The sequence below is a fragment of the Archocentrus centrarchus genome, chromosome 7 (genome assembly GCF_007364275.1).
Source record: "Archocentrus centrarchus isolate MPI-CPG fArcCen1 chromosome 7, fArcCen1, whole genome shotgun sequence".
NCBI lineage: Eukaryota > Metazoa > Chordata > Actinopteri > Cichliformes > Cichlidae > Archocentrus > Archocentrus centrarchus.
Genome location: NC_044352.1, coordinates 10,130,052 through 10,149,424, shown reverse-complemented (window position 1 = coordinate 10,149,424; position 19,373 = coordinate 10,130,052). Strand labels below are relative to the sequence as shown.

The following is a 19,373-nucleotide window of genomic DNA, read 5'->3' as shown; positions in this document are numbered from 1 at the left end:
GACTGCAGTCTTACAGTAGTACTGGAGACCAAGGCAGTGTTGTCCCAATAACTATTCAGTTAGCTCTGATCAGGGCCATATGCAATAACTTCTGTCTGATTTCAAAATATGACATTACATTGACACTGGGTTTGGCATTCTGAAACCTCAACGTTACCCTTTTGGCAACCTTCCATGTTGTTTTTTTTGGAGCTAGAGGTGACTATAAATGGAGCGTGCTAAGTTATCAACCAAGGTTATGCAAGACTGGTTAGCAAGCTGCATCCATAAACTGTATGAGCGTGAAGTACAGACACAGATATTTGCAAGTTAGTGCCAAGTAACAAGATAAATTAATGCTAGAATTCACTGAGCATAATTATAAAGATCACCTAGCTTCTGATGGGTGGAGCTGCAGCGTTTTGCCCTCATTGGTAAGTACGTTCCATGACACAGACACAAACACCCACTCAGTCACAACTCAACAAAATTGTTGGTGTATGTAACATGCTTTGTTAGTTTTGTTTTTCACACACAAATTTATTTTTGCAAGTAATGATAGTAATTTTTAATGTTAAAGTGATGAACTATTTGATTAATTTACTTGTGCTCTTTCCCCCTTTTTTTTTTTTTCTCTTTCTATTCTCCTTTTTTTGCTCTCTTTCTCTCTCCCTTTTTCTTTTCTTTATTTTCCTTTTCTTCAGCCTGTCAGCTCTGGCTGTTACATTGTATGTTAAAAGTAACTCAGATAAATAAAATAAAGGGTTAGAACATCAACAAGAAGAGCCTATTGAGAACCTATAGAGCTCATCTTGAAATAGCAAATATGTTTGGCACAACAACGCATTCCGATCACAGTTTTGCTTGCAAGATCTACCAGACATGACAGGCTTAAAAAAAAAAAAAAAAAAAAAATTATAAAGATCACCTGTCACAACTTGCCGTATTATTTTTGGGGTGTATTTTAAAATAGGAGTTGTTTTATTTTTTATAGGCTAATATAAACTGGGTTTCATCTACACAGCAATGAAAAAGTGAAAAAAGTACTGGCCCTAGTACAGATCTCTGTTGAACTACATGACTACTCTTTGTGTGTGTGTTACTGATATGCACAAAATGGAATCTACCTATATGCCTAAAAGTAATAGTGTGGTGCCTTTAATCCAAATGATATGTTCTAGGCCAGGGGTCTCAAACTCCAGGCCTCGAGGGCCGGTGTCCTGCAGGTTTTAGATGTGTCTCTGCTTCAACACACCTGAGTCAAATATAGAAGTCATTAGCAGGACTCTGGAGAACTTGACTGGAGTTTGAGACCCCTGCTCTAGGTTCTCATTGCAATCAGTGGTGTCAAAACTACCTCTAAAACCCAACAGTATGAGCAAAGAGAGGATGAGTCGATCCTCTAACGCTATCAGAAAATTGTCTGACCAGGGCTTTAGACTTGACCTAAAATCTTCAAACAAGCCATTCCAATACAAACAAGTGATTTCTCATCACATAACAGCTTGTTAAAAGGCTTTCAAGATGAAGGGGAGCTGGATTATCTGGATCTGGATTAAAACTGGGCCTTTTCTACTGTACAGCAACCTTAAAATCCTGCATTATGTACTCTTTAATGTGAGCCTACTATCTGCATTTCCAATGTCATATTTTTATTCCTGGACATGACTCACAGTTCAAAATATTTTATATTTATCTTATACTGGGATGAACTGCTGGGCTACCAGCAGTTCATCCACTGTCTGAAACAAGGCATTTAGTGTGACTCCTCCTCCTGTTAAACCAGCTTTCTTCTAAATAGCTGTGACTTTTGTCCTGTCGCCCTCCCCTCACCTCCAAATGGTCATGGCAGATGGCTGCCCCTCCCTGAACCTGGTTCTGCTGGAAGTTTTTTCCTGGTAAACGAGAATTTTTTCCTTCCCACTGTCGCCAAGTGCTTGCTCACAGGGAGTTGTCTGATTGCTGGGGTTTTCTCTTATTGTAGGGTCTTTACCGTACAACATAAAGCACCTTGGGGTGACTGATGTTGTGATTTGGCACTATATAAATAAAATTTCTTTTGACTGGTCAGGACTCCCTTTCAGTACATTTGAACAGCAGGTGTCCAGAGCTGTGTGGCTGAGATGATTTTTAAAAAACTACATTTGTTGCGTTTTCATGAACTTCCTCTTTTTACATAGTTATTCCAACATAAAGATGGGAAATATGCATTTTTCTTATGCTGTTTACTTCACTGCTTTTAATGTGTATGTGACCTTTAATTGCGTTAACAAGTGAGAATTAAAAGTAGGTATAGAGACTTTTACTTTTTGAGCTTCTTCTACTTTCAGCTGTTCAGTTTAGGGATCATTTGTCTCCATCTCTAGCACTCTCTTCTGTCACACCACCCTCTATAAGTCTTAGACTTCTACTTTTGGAGCATTGTGTGTATTTCAATGCTCACATTTGCTCATTAGGGGAAATTTTACTTGGAATTACAGTGACTTTGGCTGAGATGCTGATGCTGAGACCATTTGTGCAGGGTGAACCTTTTGAAGGTTCTGCTTCTCTGCTTTGTGGATATAGACTTTTTTTTCCTGACATTAAATGTTTGGACTTTCTATTGATTTAAATATTTTGCATTTATGTTATTGTACAGTTACCGTGCACCACAGCTCACAGAACATTTACACAGCCACAGCTACAGGGAATAAAATGCTCATAGATCTTTGTGGTGAAAAAAGTCAAATCCACCGGGCCTCTCTAGTACTGTTTATAATTCTGTCCTCATCTTCCTGAACTCTCGGTGAACTTTTCCCAACTTCCTTTCCCCTATAAGGGCTTTTAAAGGGAAAACATATATTTAAAAACAAAAAACAAACAAACAAAAAAAACAGCTGTTTTGTTAATGTCAGGTGATCGTGCTGACAGTTAATGACTAGCAGCAGTTCACGAACCTTCACTGACCTTTTTATTTTCTCCTCTACATCACTCCTTCCAAAGCGTGAACAGTCTCCATGCGCGCCTGTGTTCATCATCACCCCCCGGGGCAGTTTCTGCTCCCTCAGAATAAAGCAGCGCTGCGATTGGACAGATTGCTCGTCGCTACTCCACATCCTGTGATTGTTTTGACGTCACGACGCTCGCTCAACTCGTGACGCATTCCAGCTCTTCCTCCTGGGCGTCTTCCTCCCCTGGGCTGTTCCGGATGAGACGCCTCCCTCCCTCCGCCCCTCTGATCCTCTTATCAGCGAGTAAGCGGCCAAGATGGATGTTGTAAACCAGGTAAGGCTTTGGAGGGGAAATCATCTATTTCATTATTGTTTCGTTTGGTGGGAGGGGGGTTCATTCATTATTGCTCATTTTATTTTGTCGCTTGCTTTAATAGTGATATATATATATATATATTTATTTTTTACTAAAGATGCACCGACCTTAGGATGTGAATGCGGCGTTTTGGAGCCCTTGGAGCTAATGAATTTATAAATTAATCTTAGAAATGCAGTTTTATAGACACACAAAACAGTGCGATGCACTTGGAGATTTTTCCACAGCTGCAGTGGATGTTTTAAAGTGGCTCGCTGAGTGTCCAAAAAAGGAGTAGGATATCCAGAGATTGCTGCAGCAATGACATTTAGCTACGGAAGGAGACGGTGTTGCCCATCATCTCCGGGGATTCACCTAATTGATTTAGTTTGCCCCCCGTCTCAATTAGCCCGCGGTTGCCACGAAAACAAACGCCAATCTGATTAATTTCCAAGGCCCACGGTGTTTTCGTGTAGCCGCAGTAGGCCCGGCATCGAGGAGCGCGGTCTCCTGCACCTCCCTCTGGCCCCGAACAGCTCATCTCTCAGGCTGCTGAATGGTTTGTGTCAAACCCATCAAGTCTTTCCTGGGAGACGAGCGGATATCGCGCTGTCAGGCTGCTCTGAGCAGGAATTTTGTCTGTACCTGCGTCATCTGTTTAATATGGATGTTTGATGGATGGATGTTTTGGCTTTGTGCACAAACAATGAGGATGAACGTGGCCCCACAGCCTGAGAGAAACGTATCACTGCTGCTTATTCCTGTGCGGCCATTTATTGATGCACACAGGGACATACCGCCTTCTTTGCTGTGTCGCATTCACCTGCACCCCGACCCTCCATCCCCATTTCCCTCGATCACCAATTAAAAGCAAGATTTCCTCATGAAAAAACAAAAAAAGAAAAACCAAAACCAAAAAATAAATAAATAAATAAATTTATATATATATATATATATATATATATATATATATATATATATATATATATATATATATATATATATATATATAATGACTGCCGAGACGTGTGCACCACGAGAGCAGACAAACAGTCAGCTAATCAGCTTTGTCTAATTGTAAAGCTGCAGGAGCAGCTCTGTGCCTCATTCTTACACACACGTACGCTACAGTTACACCACAGCCTTTGAAGTCTATATTACAAATTACTACACTACATCATCTCGTAAGTCCACAAAGATGTGAGCAGGTGACTCACTGTATTCATTGCCAGATTGTTGCTGTACTACAGTATAACAAACACCTGCAGGTGCCAGGAGCAGGCCAGGCTTATGGGCAATGAGACTGAAGTAATTAGGTTTGTGTTTTTAATCAGCCTCATCGTGCCTGTTCTACTAAGCGACACAGAGTTCATAAAAATAGAGGAAAGCTAAAAGCATGAAGGGGTTTTTTTTCTTTAAATTAAGTGCTTCTTTCTGATTTTTTTGTGTTGACAGCTGGTGGCCCAAGGGCAGTTCACCATAATCAAACAACCTTTGGGATTTATAAAAGTTCTACAATGGGTAAGTTTTCTGTTGTACATATTTATTGGTGGCAGTGTTAGCTAGCTCAGATGTGTGAATATTTGAATTAAAATTGCAATAAAATCCAATTATAACAGAAGAAAAATCATAACGCTTGTATGTATCTGTGTAATAAATAATGCCTGCATGACCCTTGATGGCAGATTTGTGACCTTCTGTCACAGAGAGGTCACAAAGCTGTATGGTGTGTTATTATGGCTATACATATCCATTCTGTGGGGGAAAAAAAATACTTGGAGGTCAGACATTTTTTTATCATTTCCCCTGAAACATGAACTCCTTCTAAGGTCTATTAATTACCATTTTGCACATGGTCAAGGAATGGATTGAGATTGCAGACTGCAGATTGAAACTGTGGAGTCTCATGTTTCCTAATGGTTATGGTGATACCTGCCCCAGCTGCCCTGAGTGGGAGATACCAGCAGGTGGTATTACATCACTCTGTAGTAACACTGGGTCAGTTCACTCAGGAATATAATGACAGTTTGTTAAACCCTACTCAGAGGATGTGACCCTTGCATGCTAGCGCAATTTTGTACCCATTCTTTTTCATGTGCGGTCTGTTCCAAGCAAGCTACTCATCCATTAATTCATTGATCGGGAGGGAAAACTCATTTTATAAATAGATCGAGAATTGTAAGGATTTAATTTGATTTGTTTATGTTGGTGGAAAGTGGTCCACTTGACACGCTGTGTTGTACTTACAGATAATGAGACCTCTATTTAAATTTTCTTTTTAGTTCCATTTAAGTTGTAAGAAGCTGATAAATCAGGTGGTGACTAGTAAACTCAATATCAATGTGTTTGTTTCTCCTTCGCCTTTAATGTGTCGTGCTGGGCATTTTTATTCACCACAAGTCAAAAGGTGAAACAGAAGAAATGGGGCAGATTGGGATGACTTATGGAAATAATTCCTGCAGTTGCTTCATGGTGATGCTTCATGGTAGATTTAGAGCAATTTCTAGTTTGTAGCTCGTTCTGGGTAGTTACACAGTCACAGATAGTCTCTTTTTGTGTTGTTTTTCGCAGTGTTTGTCCTCCATCATCATCAGCATCATAGTGAAGAGGCTGCAGGGTTGCGAGTGGTGCAGCTACATTGCACCCCCCCCCCCCCCCCCCCCCCCCCTCCCTTCTGTGTCTACAGCTGCAGGGCATTTTGGTGATGAAAACAGAGGCACTACTTATGGTTATGTTACAAACTGACTGTGGCTGGCTCTGGTTTGCTGTTATGATCGTAGCAGCCAGCACTTTAAAAAGTGACTAAACTATTCTCTGGAACAGTTAGCTTAATAATCCGATAGATCAGTTCATAAGTTTAGTCATTTAAAAAAAGGTTCCAAAAATGTCTTGCTCTGGTGTCTAATGCTGTTCTTTGACCAGAAAACCAGATGCTAGAATTACACCTTTAACACCTCTTGTATGATCACCTTCTTCACTGATTTTCTGACTATCCTGAACTGAAAACCTTACTTCACCTAAATTACCCAAGAAACCAATTAGCTGTGGGTTATTTTTAATAGATCATTTGTAAATTAGTTTCATTTTGGGTAACCCCCCCCCCCCCCAGTGACCAAGCCACTTTAACAACTGTAATGACCACGTAAGGTCATTCATATCCACTTTTTTATATTGTAATAAACAATGGTTTTAAATATGCAAAAAGGAGGTCAATCAATACGTGTCTGTAAGTTCAGCTGTTTTCATTGTCACTTTGCCAGTTAACTAGTAACACAACTATGTTCTGATCAGAAGTGGAAAATTGCAAAAAAATATCAAAGCCTGTATTGTTTAAAACACACACACACAGCTTTCCATTATCCTCGCCACACCAATGGGCCAATTCCTATGAAAAACTGTGAGCAGTTGTAGAAGGAGCAGATGAATAAATTCATGTTAGGAAACATTTTTTAACGATTAAAAATATCACAATAGCACATGTAAATATAGAGCACGACCTCACTTCTTCACTTGAAGGTTAACTAGCTCTAATGGTTTTAATTAACACTACATTCCTGATAATGAATCGTTAAGCGTCTGCATGCATGCATTTTCCAGAGGGTGCAGGGTGTGGCCCTCCTGTGGATGGGTGCTGCAATTCCTGACAACTCCCCTGCTCCTCAGCCTGAGGACACACCTAACACAACCCAGATGGGAACGTGTGTGCCAAAGCAGTGCTGACAGAGTTCCACATTGTAATGGGCTCTGCAGATATGCTCGAGAATAGTCAGAGCCATGAGTGTGCTGCATGACTCTGAAGTCCTTCCCTGGAGCTGTGTGAGTGTGCCAGCGCCTCATCACTGCCTCCCTGGGTCAGTGCAAGCCAACCACCAATCAGCAGCTCTGCTCAGGAGGCCAAGGTCCATGAATCATCTGTCAGTGGGCCTGCGTGCCTCAGCGTCAGGGCTAGAGGAGGAGCTGCTGGATCTGCTCCTCTTTCTGGATTAATATGGGCATGGCTAACAAGCAACACAGTGTTTTTAGGAGGGAGGAGAGAGGAGCCACTCCTCAGAAGTATTTTTCCAGATTCTAGAGGAGGCTTCAGTGGAAACAGAAATGAGAAAGATGTTTTTCTGTGTGTGTGTGTGTGTGTGTGTGTGTGTGTGTGTGTGTGTGTGTGTGAGAGTGTGTGTGTGTGTGTGTGTGTGTGTGTGTGTGTGTGTGTGTGTGTGTGTGTGTGTGTGTGTGTGTGTGTGTTTGTGTGTGTGTGTGTGTGTAGTAGAATCAAACCTTTTAGTGCTTTTATAGGGCACAGTTCATGCATCAATGCAATAACAGCAGTTTGCCAGCTGTGTATATACTAGTATTCCCACTTTTGCACTGGAAAGATGCAAGTAATTGGAAATGGACAGTGCACTATATGGGTTGAGGATCTGTGTGCTATGCGTTGAGGAGCTAGTGAGCACTATTTTTGTTGCATGGGTGAAACAGCATACTGTATGTGTGACTAATGTAGCTTTGCCCACCTCCTCCACCCCACCCCATCCTCTCTCTCTCTCTCTCTCTCTCTCTCTCTCTCTCTCTGTCCCTGGGGAATTGTGCTGACAAAGCCTAGATTTGATGGATGTTGGAAGACATTGAGTTCCAAAATACAGCTGATGTAGAGCTGAACCCCAGAAACCATTCTCAGCTGCTGCACAAAGGCACTGCAATGTTGAATTTAATCTGTATTCAAATTTCTGCTCTGACTCATTCTCAGCAGGCGTATAAAGGCTGTTTGTGAGAACATGAAGTAACAGCCTTTTTCACTTTGGCGTAGTCTCTAATGTGTAATAAAGGCTGTTGATTTTGTTGTAGCTCAGGGGGATTTTGCTGTTCAGACACTATGTGTGGTTATTACTCTAGGGCCTCCGGTGGAGGCTTACACAGCTTGTGTTTATTTTGCTTTTGTGCTTTTGGTATGTATCTTTTTATATATCTAATGGGTCAGTTTGTGTATTGTATGCCAAATGGCTATTATAGGAAATTTTGAAATGGCAAAAATGTCTTTGCTTCCATAAGAACTAGGCAGGTCCCAAAAAGACAGCATCTGCCATGCTCTGTTATTTACTATTGCTACTTTTATCCGTCTGGATCAATATTATTCTGAGACAGAGGCAAACTAAGGTAGACAGACAGTGTGAGAACAGCAGATCATTCATGTCTAAGTGTGAAGAATTGTATATCTTCTCAGCACAAGGAGCTGACAACCATCCAGCATACCAGGCGGGGTAGAAACCAGCCTCTGCCTCCTCGCTGTGTGATGCTGCCAGTAGTGTTACCATGGCACCTAGAACTCAGTGTGTCACCATCTCTTTTCCCAGTCTGGCTGTCCCACTCCTTCCTCTCCAGACCACCTCCTTCTACTTATTTATCACCATAAAAGTACAGTGCTTAATTGTCCTAAGGTGACTCCCATTTAGATTCAGTTTGCTTACCACAGATTTTTAGCCAAGCTTTGGTCAACATCAGATAGAAAAAAGTCCAGTATTTTGCTTTATGGCCAAAACTGATAGCAGTCCCACAGCTTTAGTGCTATTTAGTGTTATTTCATACCTGTGAGAACCTCTTTCAGGTGTGTCTGTGTATGTGTGTGTGTGTGTGTGTGTGTGTGTGTGTGTGTGGGGGGGGGGGGGGGGGGGCTTCAGTGATGGCAGTATGAGTTGGGTAGCACATTATATATATGCTGTAAAATGTACAGTGGTTATGCATGTAGTCTGATATGACGATGGTCTTTAAAATTAAGCCAACAGCAAAGTTATCACTGCACCTGTATCTCACTCTTTATGAGAGCACCCTCAACCAAAACCAGTGATGACCCAATAGCAAGCATGCCACAATTTACACAAACGCTGTCCAATAGCAGCCCTGCACTGTTTTAAAAGCCACTTTTGCAAACTTTTGCTATCTTGATGATCAGACCATTGTTACAAAACGAATGCATCATTTAACAACAGGCTAATGGTAATTTATGCTGACTTTATGGTGGATTGAAAAACTGGCCTTTCCTATTGGTGATACTCCAAAAGTATGTTTTACTATTAATACCCAATCGTTTCCTTAATAAATGTTAACTTTTTCTGGCTACATCTTTCTTGCCAGCAAAGATGTAGCCAGCATACTGGAGCTTTTTGACTCTCTTCATTTGCAGCTCCGCTCCAGTTTACAGCTGTGGTGACCACACTGTTTTTCTAAGATCCACTATATCCACTATTAAAAACTTACTTCAAAAATAATAATAAAATCAATAAAATAATAATAAAATAAATAATAAAAGCATTAAATTAAACTAAACTTGGCCACGGCCTTTCTGTGTGGAATTTGCATGTTCCCCCCCATGTCTGCGTGGGTTCTCACCGGGTACTCTAGCTTCCTCCCACCGTCCAAAGACATGCAGTTAGTGGGGTTAGGTTAATTGGTGGTTCTAAATTGCCCATAGGTGTGAAAGTTTGTGCAAATGTTTTTTTGTCTGTGTTAGTCTTGCCTAATGGAAGCTTAGCTCTCTGCACCACAACACACTGGTACAGTGTCCGCATCACTCCAGCCATGGCCCCAACCTCCCGCTCCCCTCCCCCCGGGGAAGGTGAGGAGTGTGATCCCCTATAGTTGGAGCACACCCTCCGGACCCCTTCTCGAAAATGGGAACCACCACCCGAGTGTGCCAGTCCAAAGGCACCACCCCTGATCTCCATGTGACATTGCAGAGGCGTGTCACCCAAGACAGCCCTACAATTTCAGGAACTCAGGCCGAATCTCATCCACCCCAAGGGCCCTGCCACCAAGGAGCTGTTTAACTACATCACTGACCTCACCCCCAGTGATGGAAAAGCCATCCTCCTCATCCCCAGACTCTGCTTCCTCTACAGAAGATGTGTGAGTGGGCTTAAGGAGGTCCTCAAAGTGTTCTCGTCTCATCTCGTTGTCTGAATCGCTTTTAGTCTGATCCCCTCACCCGGAATCAATTTGCCTTGGGAGACCCTACCATGGGGCAAAACCGCCTGGATCCCTGAGACACATAAACCCCTCCACCACAACAAGGTGGTGATTCACAGAGAGGACCATAACACTACAAATTTTAATTTAATGAGACACTATAAATCAGATTCTCATCATGTTGTATTGCATTAAAGTCAGACTTGTCAAATCAATCACATTTTAGGTTTATAAATGTGTTTTCATTTGATCCAAAAAAGTCTCAGAAGAACATACAGCTGAGGCACCAAATGGTCTCCACACTGATCTTACTCAAGATAATGAACAGTCAATGGTAAAAGTATGGGTGGTATATATTTATAGCATAACACTGCAGACTGTGTTAAGGATTTTGCTTACACTGCAGTGCCTGGCCATGCTGTAGATATTGATTAACTGCACGGCTGCTCATAAAGAACATAAGGTGAATGGACAGCGATTATTCACTTTCTAGGGTGCATTTTGGCCACTCAAATTCTCTCTGAATTGGAATTGGTCCATTTGCAAAGCTTCAACTGGATTTTTGCGCCAGAGCTCCACTGCAGATGGCAAATGTTTGTTCTTTGCTTTAAATTTATTTAAAAAAAAAGAGAGAGACTGCGTTGTTTATGAGTAGTCCCATCTCTCCTTTCACACATAATGCTTCATCTTTCACATCTACAGTCATTTGCATTGATTATTAAAACCTGTTAATAAGCCTTTGAGCTTCGGGAGAGGACACTTAAAAAAAAAAAAAAAAAACAGCCCTAAAGGAACAGAGAAGGCTGAGTAAAATAATCAAAGTCAGACTCACTTTAGCTATTCACTCTGCAAATCCAAAAAGCAAGCTTTGATACTCACATTAGCTAAAAGATTACTGTAATTAGTTTAGTGTGTTGATGCCTTCAGCAGATAGATCGTACTATGAGGCTAGAGGGAAGAAGTAAGTAACACTCACGTGTAGGGGCGTGGTAGTGTGTGTGTGTGTGTGTGTGTTGTGACCGACTGTACAGTAGCTTGAAGCTAAGTATTTGGTGACAGATGGTGGAGCACCTCCGTCAGATTAATAGCTGGATTTTCTATCCAATCGGATCTGGCCTGCAGAGTAGGGAGGGTGTGGTAAAAATAGTCTGATTTGTCTAATCTGCTGTGTGTGTGTGTGTGTGTGTGTGTGTGTGTGTGTGTGTGTGTGTGTGTGTGTGTGTGTGTGAGTGTGTGCGCCTGTGTGTGTGTGTGTGTGTGTGTGTGTGTGTGTGTGTGTGTGGCTGTGAGTTTATCTCTACTCATATTTGTCTGTGTTGTTTACGTGACTGCAGGTGGGAGGTGAGGAATAAGACTGAGCTGAGTGCACCTGCAGTAAAAATCACGCAACCTGTGAACAAATGCACAATGACTGTTTCTACTACAAAATTAAAAAAAAACACACACACAAAATAAGTGTACAAAATCAACTTAAATATACCATGGTAACAGGTGACGCCCTTGCTGTATAACCTGCTGATAATGGTCCATTTATTTTCACTCTGTGTGAATTTATTAGCATCTCTCCATGACTGGTGGATTGTGATCTGCTTGAATGTTGCAGGCAGGGAAGCGTAGTCCTGCAGCTTTCAGTGTGAATGATGGTGTCACCTGGAGATGTTTGTTTTCATGGGCAAAGCACCAAAAAATAAACTGGGGTATGGCCATCGTATGTGGACAGGCCACCATGGGGGAAAGTTTGGTGTTGATAAATCAATTAGTGCAAGTTTGTCTAGAATGTGTCAAAGGTTTTAAACTCAGTGCAATGTTTATTCAGGAATATGTGTATTCATTTTAAATGTTACAATACTAACATTTTTGTTCTTTTCTCCACAGATCTTTGCGATCTTCGCTTTCTCAACATGTGGAAGTTACTCTGGCATGTTCAAGATGAGTGTGGAGTGCAGCAACCGGTCGGAAAGTGATCTAGGCATAGAAGTAGAATTTGAATATCCATTCAGGTATGTATTATATCATCATACAACTGTTATTAACAGTGTTGGGGCCGTGGTCAGCTACATATAATTAAACTTACAGTTTAACAACCTTCTGCAGCATTTTATATTTTCATCTTCCAAGCAGATAAATTAGTCCTGTTATTATTTTTATTTAATCATTGCTTCTCTATTGCTCTTCTCTAGCAAAGCCCCTTTGAGAATGAGCAAACCTGCTAAATTATTGCTAAAGGTTCAGAGACATTTGCTATTTTAGAAGTTACCTGGCTAACTGAACCAATCCTGCTTGGTGCAGTAACAGACTGTATATAAAAAATGTATGTAGTTTCTGTGGAAGTCCCTTAAACCTGCATTCTATTCAATGGCCAGCAGGAGGTGCTGGTTGCAAAAAGAACTCCGGTTGTATGGAAGTTTATAAGAAAAACAACTCTTTGGCTCACTTACTCGTGACCTCAATAAACACTTGCCTGATGCGTTTATGGTCTCAGTCATTAGTTTAAAGTCTTACATCCTGGTGTTCATTTTATAAATTATGGGCACATTTAGAGTAAAATACACAATAAAGTAATGTATGCTTAAGGGCACGTGATTCATAATTCCCTGCCACAGTGTCCCTCAGCACCAATGTCCAAACCATTCATTACATCTGTTTCAAATACCAAGATGGTACAGGCAAAATGCTCATTTAGAGGCTTCAAAAATGGCACTTCATGAATCAGCAGGTGAACTACATTGGTCTTTTTTTTTATATGGTCTTTGGATGCATTAACCATTTGGGAAAACATTGTAAACATGAATTATTTGGGTGTTGTGTTGCTTATTATGTACTATGTATTAAGTAATAGTTGTATTTTTTAAGATTTAATACATTTTTACATTGTAACATATAATCACCTGTATATAAGTGTTTCGGGGTGCTTAGATGGGGGGCAGGGGTAGATAGATTTTGTGAACTAGATAAAGTTTGGCTAGCTGTTTGGCCTTTTCCAGTCTTTATACCAAGCCAAGCTCCTATATGTAGCTTTGTATTAAACTGACAGACATACAGAGGATCTTACTTTGAAATACTGTTCTTCTGTCACCACCTGATCATCTTTAGAAATTAATGAAAATTGTGAATATATAAAATAAGTATAAAAGAAACACTGTGGTACTACATTAATTAAAACTGGGCTACAGCAGGTTTCAGATTTACAACTATATCACCATCTGCCATATTTTTTTGCAGCTCTTACACCTTTTCATCTCTGTGTCTATCTCTTTCTTTTTGTTCCTGTCCTCAGGCTCCATCAGGTTTACTTTGATGTCCCCACTTGTAAGGGAGGGAACAAGGATCGGCAGTTCCTGCTCGGGGACTACTCCTCTTCGGCTGAGTTCTTCGTCACCATTGGTGTCTTTTCCTTTCTCTACTCTATGGCAGCACTCTCTGTATACTGTTTCATCTTAGAGAAGTATCGTGAAAACAGCAAGGGGGCCCAGATTGTGAGTTTTTTTGTCCTTTATATTTCCTTGAAGCACGTAAATAGTACATCTTGTCTTATGAGTAATATTTATCAGTTAAAAGTAGGTAACCTTTTGTTGCTGATTCCCAGGACTTTGTTGTGACGGCAGTATTTGCCTTCATGTGGCTGGTGTCTTCTTGTGCTTGGGCTAAAGGCCTGTCAGATGTAAAAACAGCCACTGATCCAGAGAGGGTCATCACTCTCATCCCAGCCTGTGATGAACCAGAAAATCGTTGTCGTGAGCTCTATGACCCCAAGGTCTCCGGCCTCAACACCTCTGTGGTAGGTCCCAAATGCTTCTGTGAACTAAACTATACAAAGAGTCGATACTAGAATAACTATAAGAACAAGCATTTGTTTCTTTTCTTCTCCACAGGCTTTTGGCTTCATCAACGTTATCCTGTGGATTGGGAACCTGTGGTTCATCTTTAAAGAGACTGGCTGGAAGGCTGCCTTTGCTGGAACGTACGTCCCATCACAGGAGAAGCAGCCCGCCCCAGATTCCTACGACCAGGGTGGCTATGGACAGCAGGACCCCTATGCCGGCTCCCAGGGAGGTTACCAGCCCGATTACGGCCAGCAGGGAGGCTACAGTGAGGATGGAGGTTATAACCAGGGCTATGACCAGCAGCCCACCTCCTACTCTAATCAAATGTGAGCCTGCCCTGAAAAACCAGAGCTGCAGAATGGTGAGTGCAAACCTGAGTAGAAAATGTGGACTTGTTAGAATAGAATGAGATGGATATCAGGAGCAATTATCCAATGTGATATTATATTTTAAGTACAAATAAAGGGTTAAATGCATAAAAACTGAATTTGTTATTCAACCAAACTCTAAACAGTCTGGTCCACTGATTAGACTTTTTTTTCCCCCATGTTGCCTCTTGGACAACATAAGTATTATGACAATAACATGGAGACCTTAGACCTCTTCAGTGATGTTAAAAACTTCTAAAACTCGGTATGCAACACCTTCAGAGAAGCTGCATTGTCCCTAATGGCCAGCTTTAGTGACAACTCCTCTGGTTGCAAAAGGAAATCTGTGAGATGTATGACCTGAGCAAACATTTCATGGTTTCAGTTGGTTCAAATCTCACAACAGGATGTTTATTATGGAAATTATGGTCCTATTTTGAATAAAAACAGATTGTTAATCAGGATGTGCTTTATGGTGTGGCTACCTGGTAATTGACAGGCCACTACCACAAGTGTCCAGTGTACTCAGTTTTTCTGGGGCAAACAAAAATGCGAGATGGTGACAGCCAGAGTGCTCACGGTAAGGTTTCAAAACAGGAGTCCTATGGGTGATGCCACGGTGAATACATCCATCTTTTATATACAGATTGTGGGTAAAATTGCCCCACCCCTATTTTCTGGAAAAAAAAATTAAGCTGCTATAAAAAATTGTATTTTTTCTTAGCAAATAATCTTTTAAAAATAACCTGAAAATGAAGACATTAGACACCTTCTTTTGTATTTTCTTTTTTTTTTAATATCTTATACAGGAAGTGATCAAAATGAAAATGTATAGATTCACTGTTAATTAAAACAATAGTTAGCTACAACCCAAATGCAAGTATTCCTACCCCCTCAACTTCAACAGATGCTGTATTTTGAAAACATATTTTAAATAAAGACTTCCACTTCTGCTGCCCTCACAGGCTTCAAATATATCAATACTATCATGACTGCAGGGGACAAAACTTGAGGTTTTATGATTGTGAGTTTGCCAAATTCAGTGGGTATCTTTCAAAGTTCACTGAAACAACATTAATGTTAATCTTCAGCAGTGAAGGTTACAGGAGCGAGATGCAGTTGTGTGATAAGGATGGACTGTGTACAAAGCATCTGACTTGCAAAGCAGCTTCTGATACAGCTACCTGTTAGCTCTGTTATCCCATCCAGCTACAGTACATACACTCACCAGCTCTCTTTGCCCTTTGAGTTCCACTACCCTCCAGAGGTCTTATAACTATGGTGGGAGTGCTTTTTGATGTAGTGCTCTGAGGCTGCAGACTACACTATCTGACAGCTAAAACTGCACTCAGTCCTTAAACAAGTGAAATGCTTGTCCGCCAGAGCACTTAGAAACATGGTTTAGGGTACACAGGAGCCTTTACCTTGTACTTCTAGATTTAATACCTGCAGTTTGGCTTGTCTTCTTTAATGTTTTTTTTTTCTTGTTAGATCAAAAATATTTTAAAGTCCCTGAAAATGGACCTTTTTTTATTTACTCTTAGCAATGGGACACAATCCCAAAATAATTTCTTAAAGTTTGAGCAGTTTTCATTCTTGATGCGTCCACTCATGTGAAGCTTAGCAGGTAAAAAGGAATGACGCTTTTTCTATAGGCCGGTCAAATTTCAGCAGAACTGAACTACGCAGAGCTGTGAGGCTTTGTATTATAACAGTTACAATACAAACAGTCTTGAAGTTTTGTACATCTGTTAATAAAATATTATTAACCAGTTTCCTTTAACTTTATAATTCAACTGAAAAAAAAAACACATAAATAAATACATACATGTTAACAAACCATGCTACAGCCTTGCAGGGGATGTATACTGCTCAAAAACCTTGAATACTCTTTAATTAGCCTCAAGTCAGTTAAACTTTTGTGATATTTTCCCTTTAATTTTTTTGTGCAGTGTATTTAGAGTTTTAGAGGGAAGCAAGGGTAAAATGAAAGCAGGGGCCTGAAAACAACAGCTAAAGCTGCTTTTAGCTGCTGCCTTATTCACAAGGGGCAGCACAGCAGGTAGCTCCACATGTTTGGTTTTTACACTGGATGCCCTTCTCGATGCAACCCCAAAGGGATTTGTGTCTCCTCCTGGGATTGAACTGAGGAGCGACTACACAGCATCGTTGCAAAAAATAATGTGGCGCAGTGATTTTTTTTTATTGATTATCTTGTTTTAATTATTGTTGGAAGTCAAAGGCATAATTGAAATTGAAATTTGATTAATTGCACAGCTCCTTATTGAGTCATATTAACTGTATGTTATGTAGCTATTTATACATTATGTATATATTACATCATACTGTCATTTCTTGGGGTCACTGTGGATAAATAGTGTCATTGTCAGCTTGTATAAACATAATTGTTGAGCTACAGTATAGTTATGTGTATGTCTAATTTATCCAATCATATGTTTGCTGCTTATTTAACATTTTCTCTCCTGTCTTTGCTTGTCTCCTTTACCCAGGGTGACCTTGTGATTTTGGGGGGTGGCTCTCCACCGACCACCACTTTCATTTCCACACTCCTCTGTTTGTCTGTTTGTGTATCTGTGAGTTGACAGGCGGAGGGAGGGAGGGAGGCCTGGAGGGCAGACACTGGTGGGGCTGGGGAGGAGATCATCATTGTGGGTGTTGTGGGGGCAGGGAGGGGATGGATCTTTGCTGTAACATGATGTTTATTCTAGTGATGTATTAACTGTAGAAGACAACAGAGGATTGTCTGTTTGGTTATACGAGAAAAACTTGAATACAAATACCAAAACATTCGTTTATGAACATTTAAGAGAAATCTTGTAATGAAAAAGACATTTATGGGGAAAAAAAAAAAACATTGTAGTAATATTTAACTTGGGAGAATGTATTTGTCTGTGCTGTGTAAATACCAACATGCTGATATATATAATTATATGTACACAGTTGAATAATTGTGCACTCCATATTAGTTGTTATACAACAAATGTTGAGCACAGAGTTATTCAATTGCATTTACTTTGGTTCTGTTTAGGAGCTCACATAGTTTAGTCTTTGTCCTTAAGTTCCCATATTAATACCAAAATCATGTTTTTATTTTCTCATCCCAAAATCTGGGCATTGTTTTTTAATGTTCTCATTATAGTTTTCCTTCTTATTTATTTATTTGAGCAGCATTATTTGGCAAGATTTAAGAACTGGGGTTATTGTGATGGCAAATGTTGAAGCAAAACAGAGATATGTATAAAAAAAATGAGCTGAGAAAGAGAAGTAAGATGTGAACAGTAGTGATAACAGTGGGTTGCTTTCATTTTTATGTTTATTAAAATATATTTTTCCATCAAATATCACTGTCAAGAGAGGATGAATTCTTGTGACACACTGAATATTTCAAATCCTGACATCTAGAATAAAGAGTGCGCAGGGAGAAGAAAATGAGCACGTCAGATTTACTGCGCTGTTACAGAAAGTGCTGTTGCTCTGTCAGTACCGAAATTGTGAACTGGAGCTGTGAGCGGCTGCCTTAGCAATGTGTGTTTGTTTGGATTTGTGTAGTGGCATCAAACAAATTTTGTCGATGAACCACATCCTGTTTTCAGTCGCCTTTTATGTGGTCCTGAAAGTTGTAAGACAGAGTTATATAGTTTTTTAAATGGTGTTTCTATCACACTGTAACCAGTGGCATACATCCATTAACATTAACTGTAGAGAAATGAAAGTAAGGTATATTCAATTTTAAAGACCTTGATCATGCCGTGGAATAACTACATATTATTATGAAGGAGTTTGACGAGTATGTCTCCATATATAATCCTTCTGCATCCTCAGTGTACTTTAGCTCTTCTGCGAGCCAATTTACTGCATGCATCCTGCTTCTGATATCTCAAAGCATCCTTAAACATATTTGAGAGGCTGAGGCTCAAAGCTGCAAGAAAGCATTAGGCTACACAATAAATATCGTGGTATGTTCAATCCATCGTAGTGGTTACTGCACAAAGCACAAACTGAACAGCAGCTCTGCTATAGTCTAATCAAAGCACAAATTAAGTGTTGCAATAATTACTTCTTTCCAGATACAAACACACTTTCCCAATCATCAGTCTTCTGGTTGGATATTCTAGTTCATGTTTCCCAGAAGGTAAGAGATGTGTCTTGATTGGTAATTTCGCTTCCACGGGCTTTGTCACAATAAATTGTTCATCTCCAGTAATATTGGTCCATTGTACAGCCTTGTATTCATTGAGATTTTTTTTTTTTTGAAAATAAATTAATAAATAAATTCAGGGTTCTTTGATTCAGGCAGTGTAGAAGCACCTTGCTTTATCTCCTCCTCTAGTCTCCCACCTCTGTTTTTTCTCTCTATCTTTCTTTCTCCTTCACTGTAGCTCTTATAAATATGCTGAAATGAAATATACTCTGTTGTTAGTGGTGAATGATGTCTTGTGATACTCTCTAAGCCTTTGGATAGTGCTGTGTTTATTGTGTATGATGTATTCATATTAGTATTTATGATAATGATAAGTCAGAGAAAAAAAAAATAACCGAGACTCTCCAGAATTCTGCTGTATTCTTATTATTATATGGGATCCATGTGAAACAAAATGAAATAAACTTGAAATTATTCTGTTGAAGGTTAAAAAGTGTTTTTCTGTTCATATGGGGTTTAAAATGGGTTTGTTCACTTTCAAAATATTAATACAATTTACATGAATGCCACTATTATACAATAAAATGTATTATAAATGATCTATTGGACAGTTTCATATGGCTTCTAAAATGCTAATCATGCTCTGGTAGATGGTTCTATAGATTGCACATATTTCTTAGCACAACAGGCATTTGCGCCAGTTTGCAAGTTAGTGTGACCCTGCATGCCACAGGCCTATACATGCACTGCACATAAAAAGTTTAAGGTTGTGTTTTGACCTTGACTGTAGTTTTGGTGGGTTTT

At 40.1% G+C, this 19,373-nt stretch overlaps 1 protein-coding gene across 1 annotated transcript; it reads left to right on the top strand.

Annotated features, from left to right (window-relative positions):
* Nucleotides 1–3,154: 3,154 nt before the first annotated feature.
* Nucleotides 3,155–19,062, top strand: sypb (synaptophysin b). Its single transcript, XM_030733034.1, has 7 exons — nt 3,155–3,243; nt 4,720–4,785; nt 12,091–12,215; nt 13,493–13,691; nt 13,802–13,993; nt 14,088–14,400; nt 16,918–19,062. Exons 1-6 carry the CDS (start codon nt 3,226–3,228, stop codon nt 14,367–14,369), a joined length of 882 nt encoding a protein of 293 aa, XP_030588894.1. The 5' UTR covers nt 3,155–3,225; the 3' UTR covers nt 14,370–14,400; nt 16,918–19,062.
* Nucleotides 19,063–19,373: the final 311 nt, after the last annotated feature.

Excerpts from the sequence above, each read along its gene's own strand:
- sypb (XM_030733034.1), top strand. Across the intron at positions 13,692-13,801 it reads ACAGCAAGGGGGCCCAGATT|GACTTTGTTGTGACGGCAGT; the intron begins GTGAGTTTTTTT and ends GCTGATTCCCAG. Across the intron at positions 13,994-14,087 it reads CCGGCCTCAACACCTCTGTG|GCTTTTGGCTTCATCAACGT; the intron begins GTAGGTCCCAAA and ends TCTTCTCCACAG.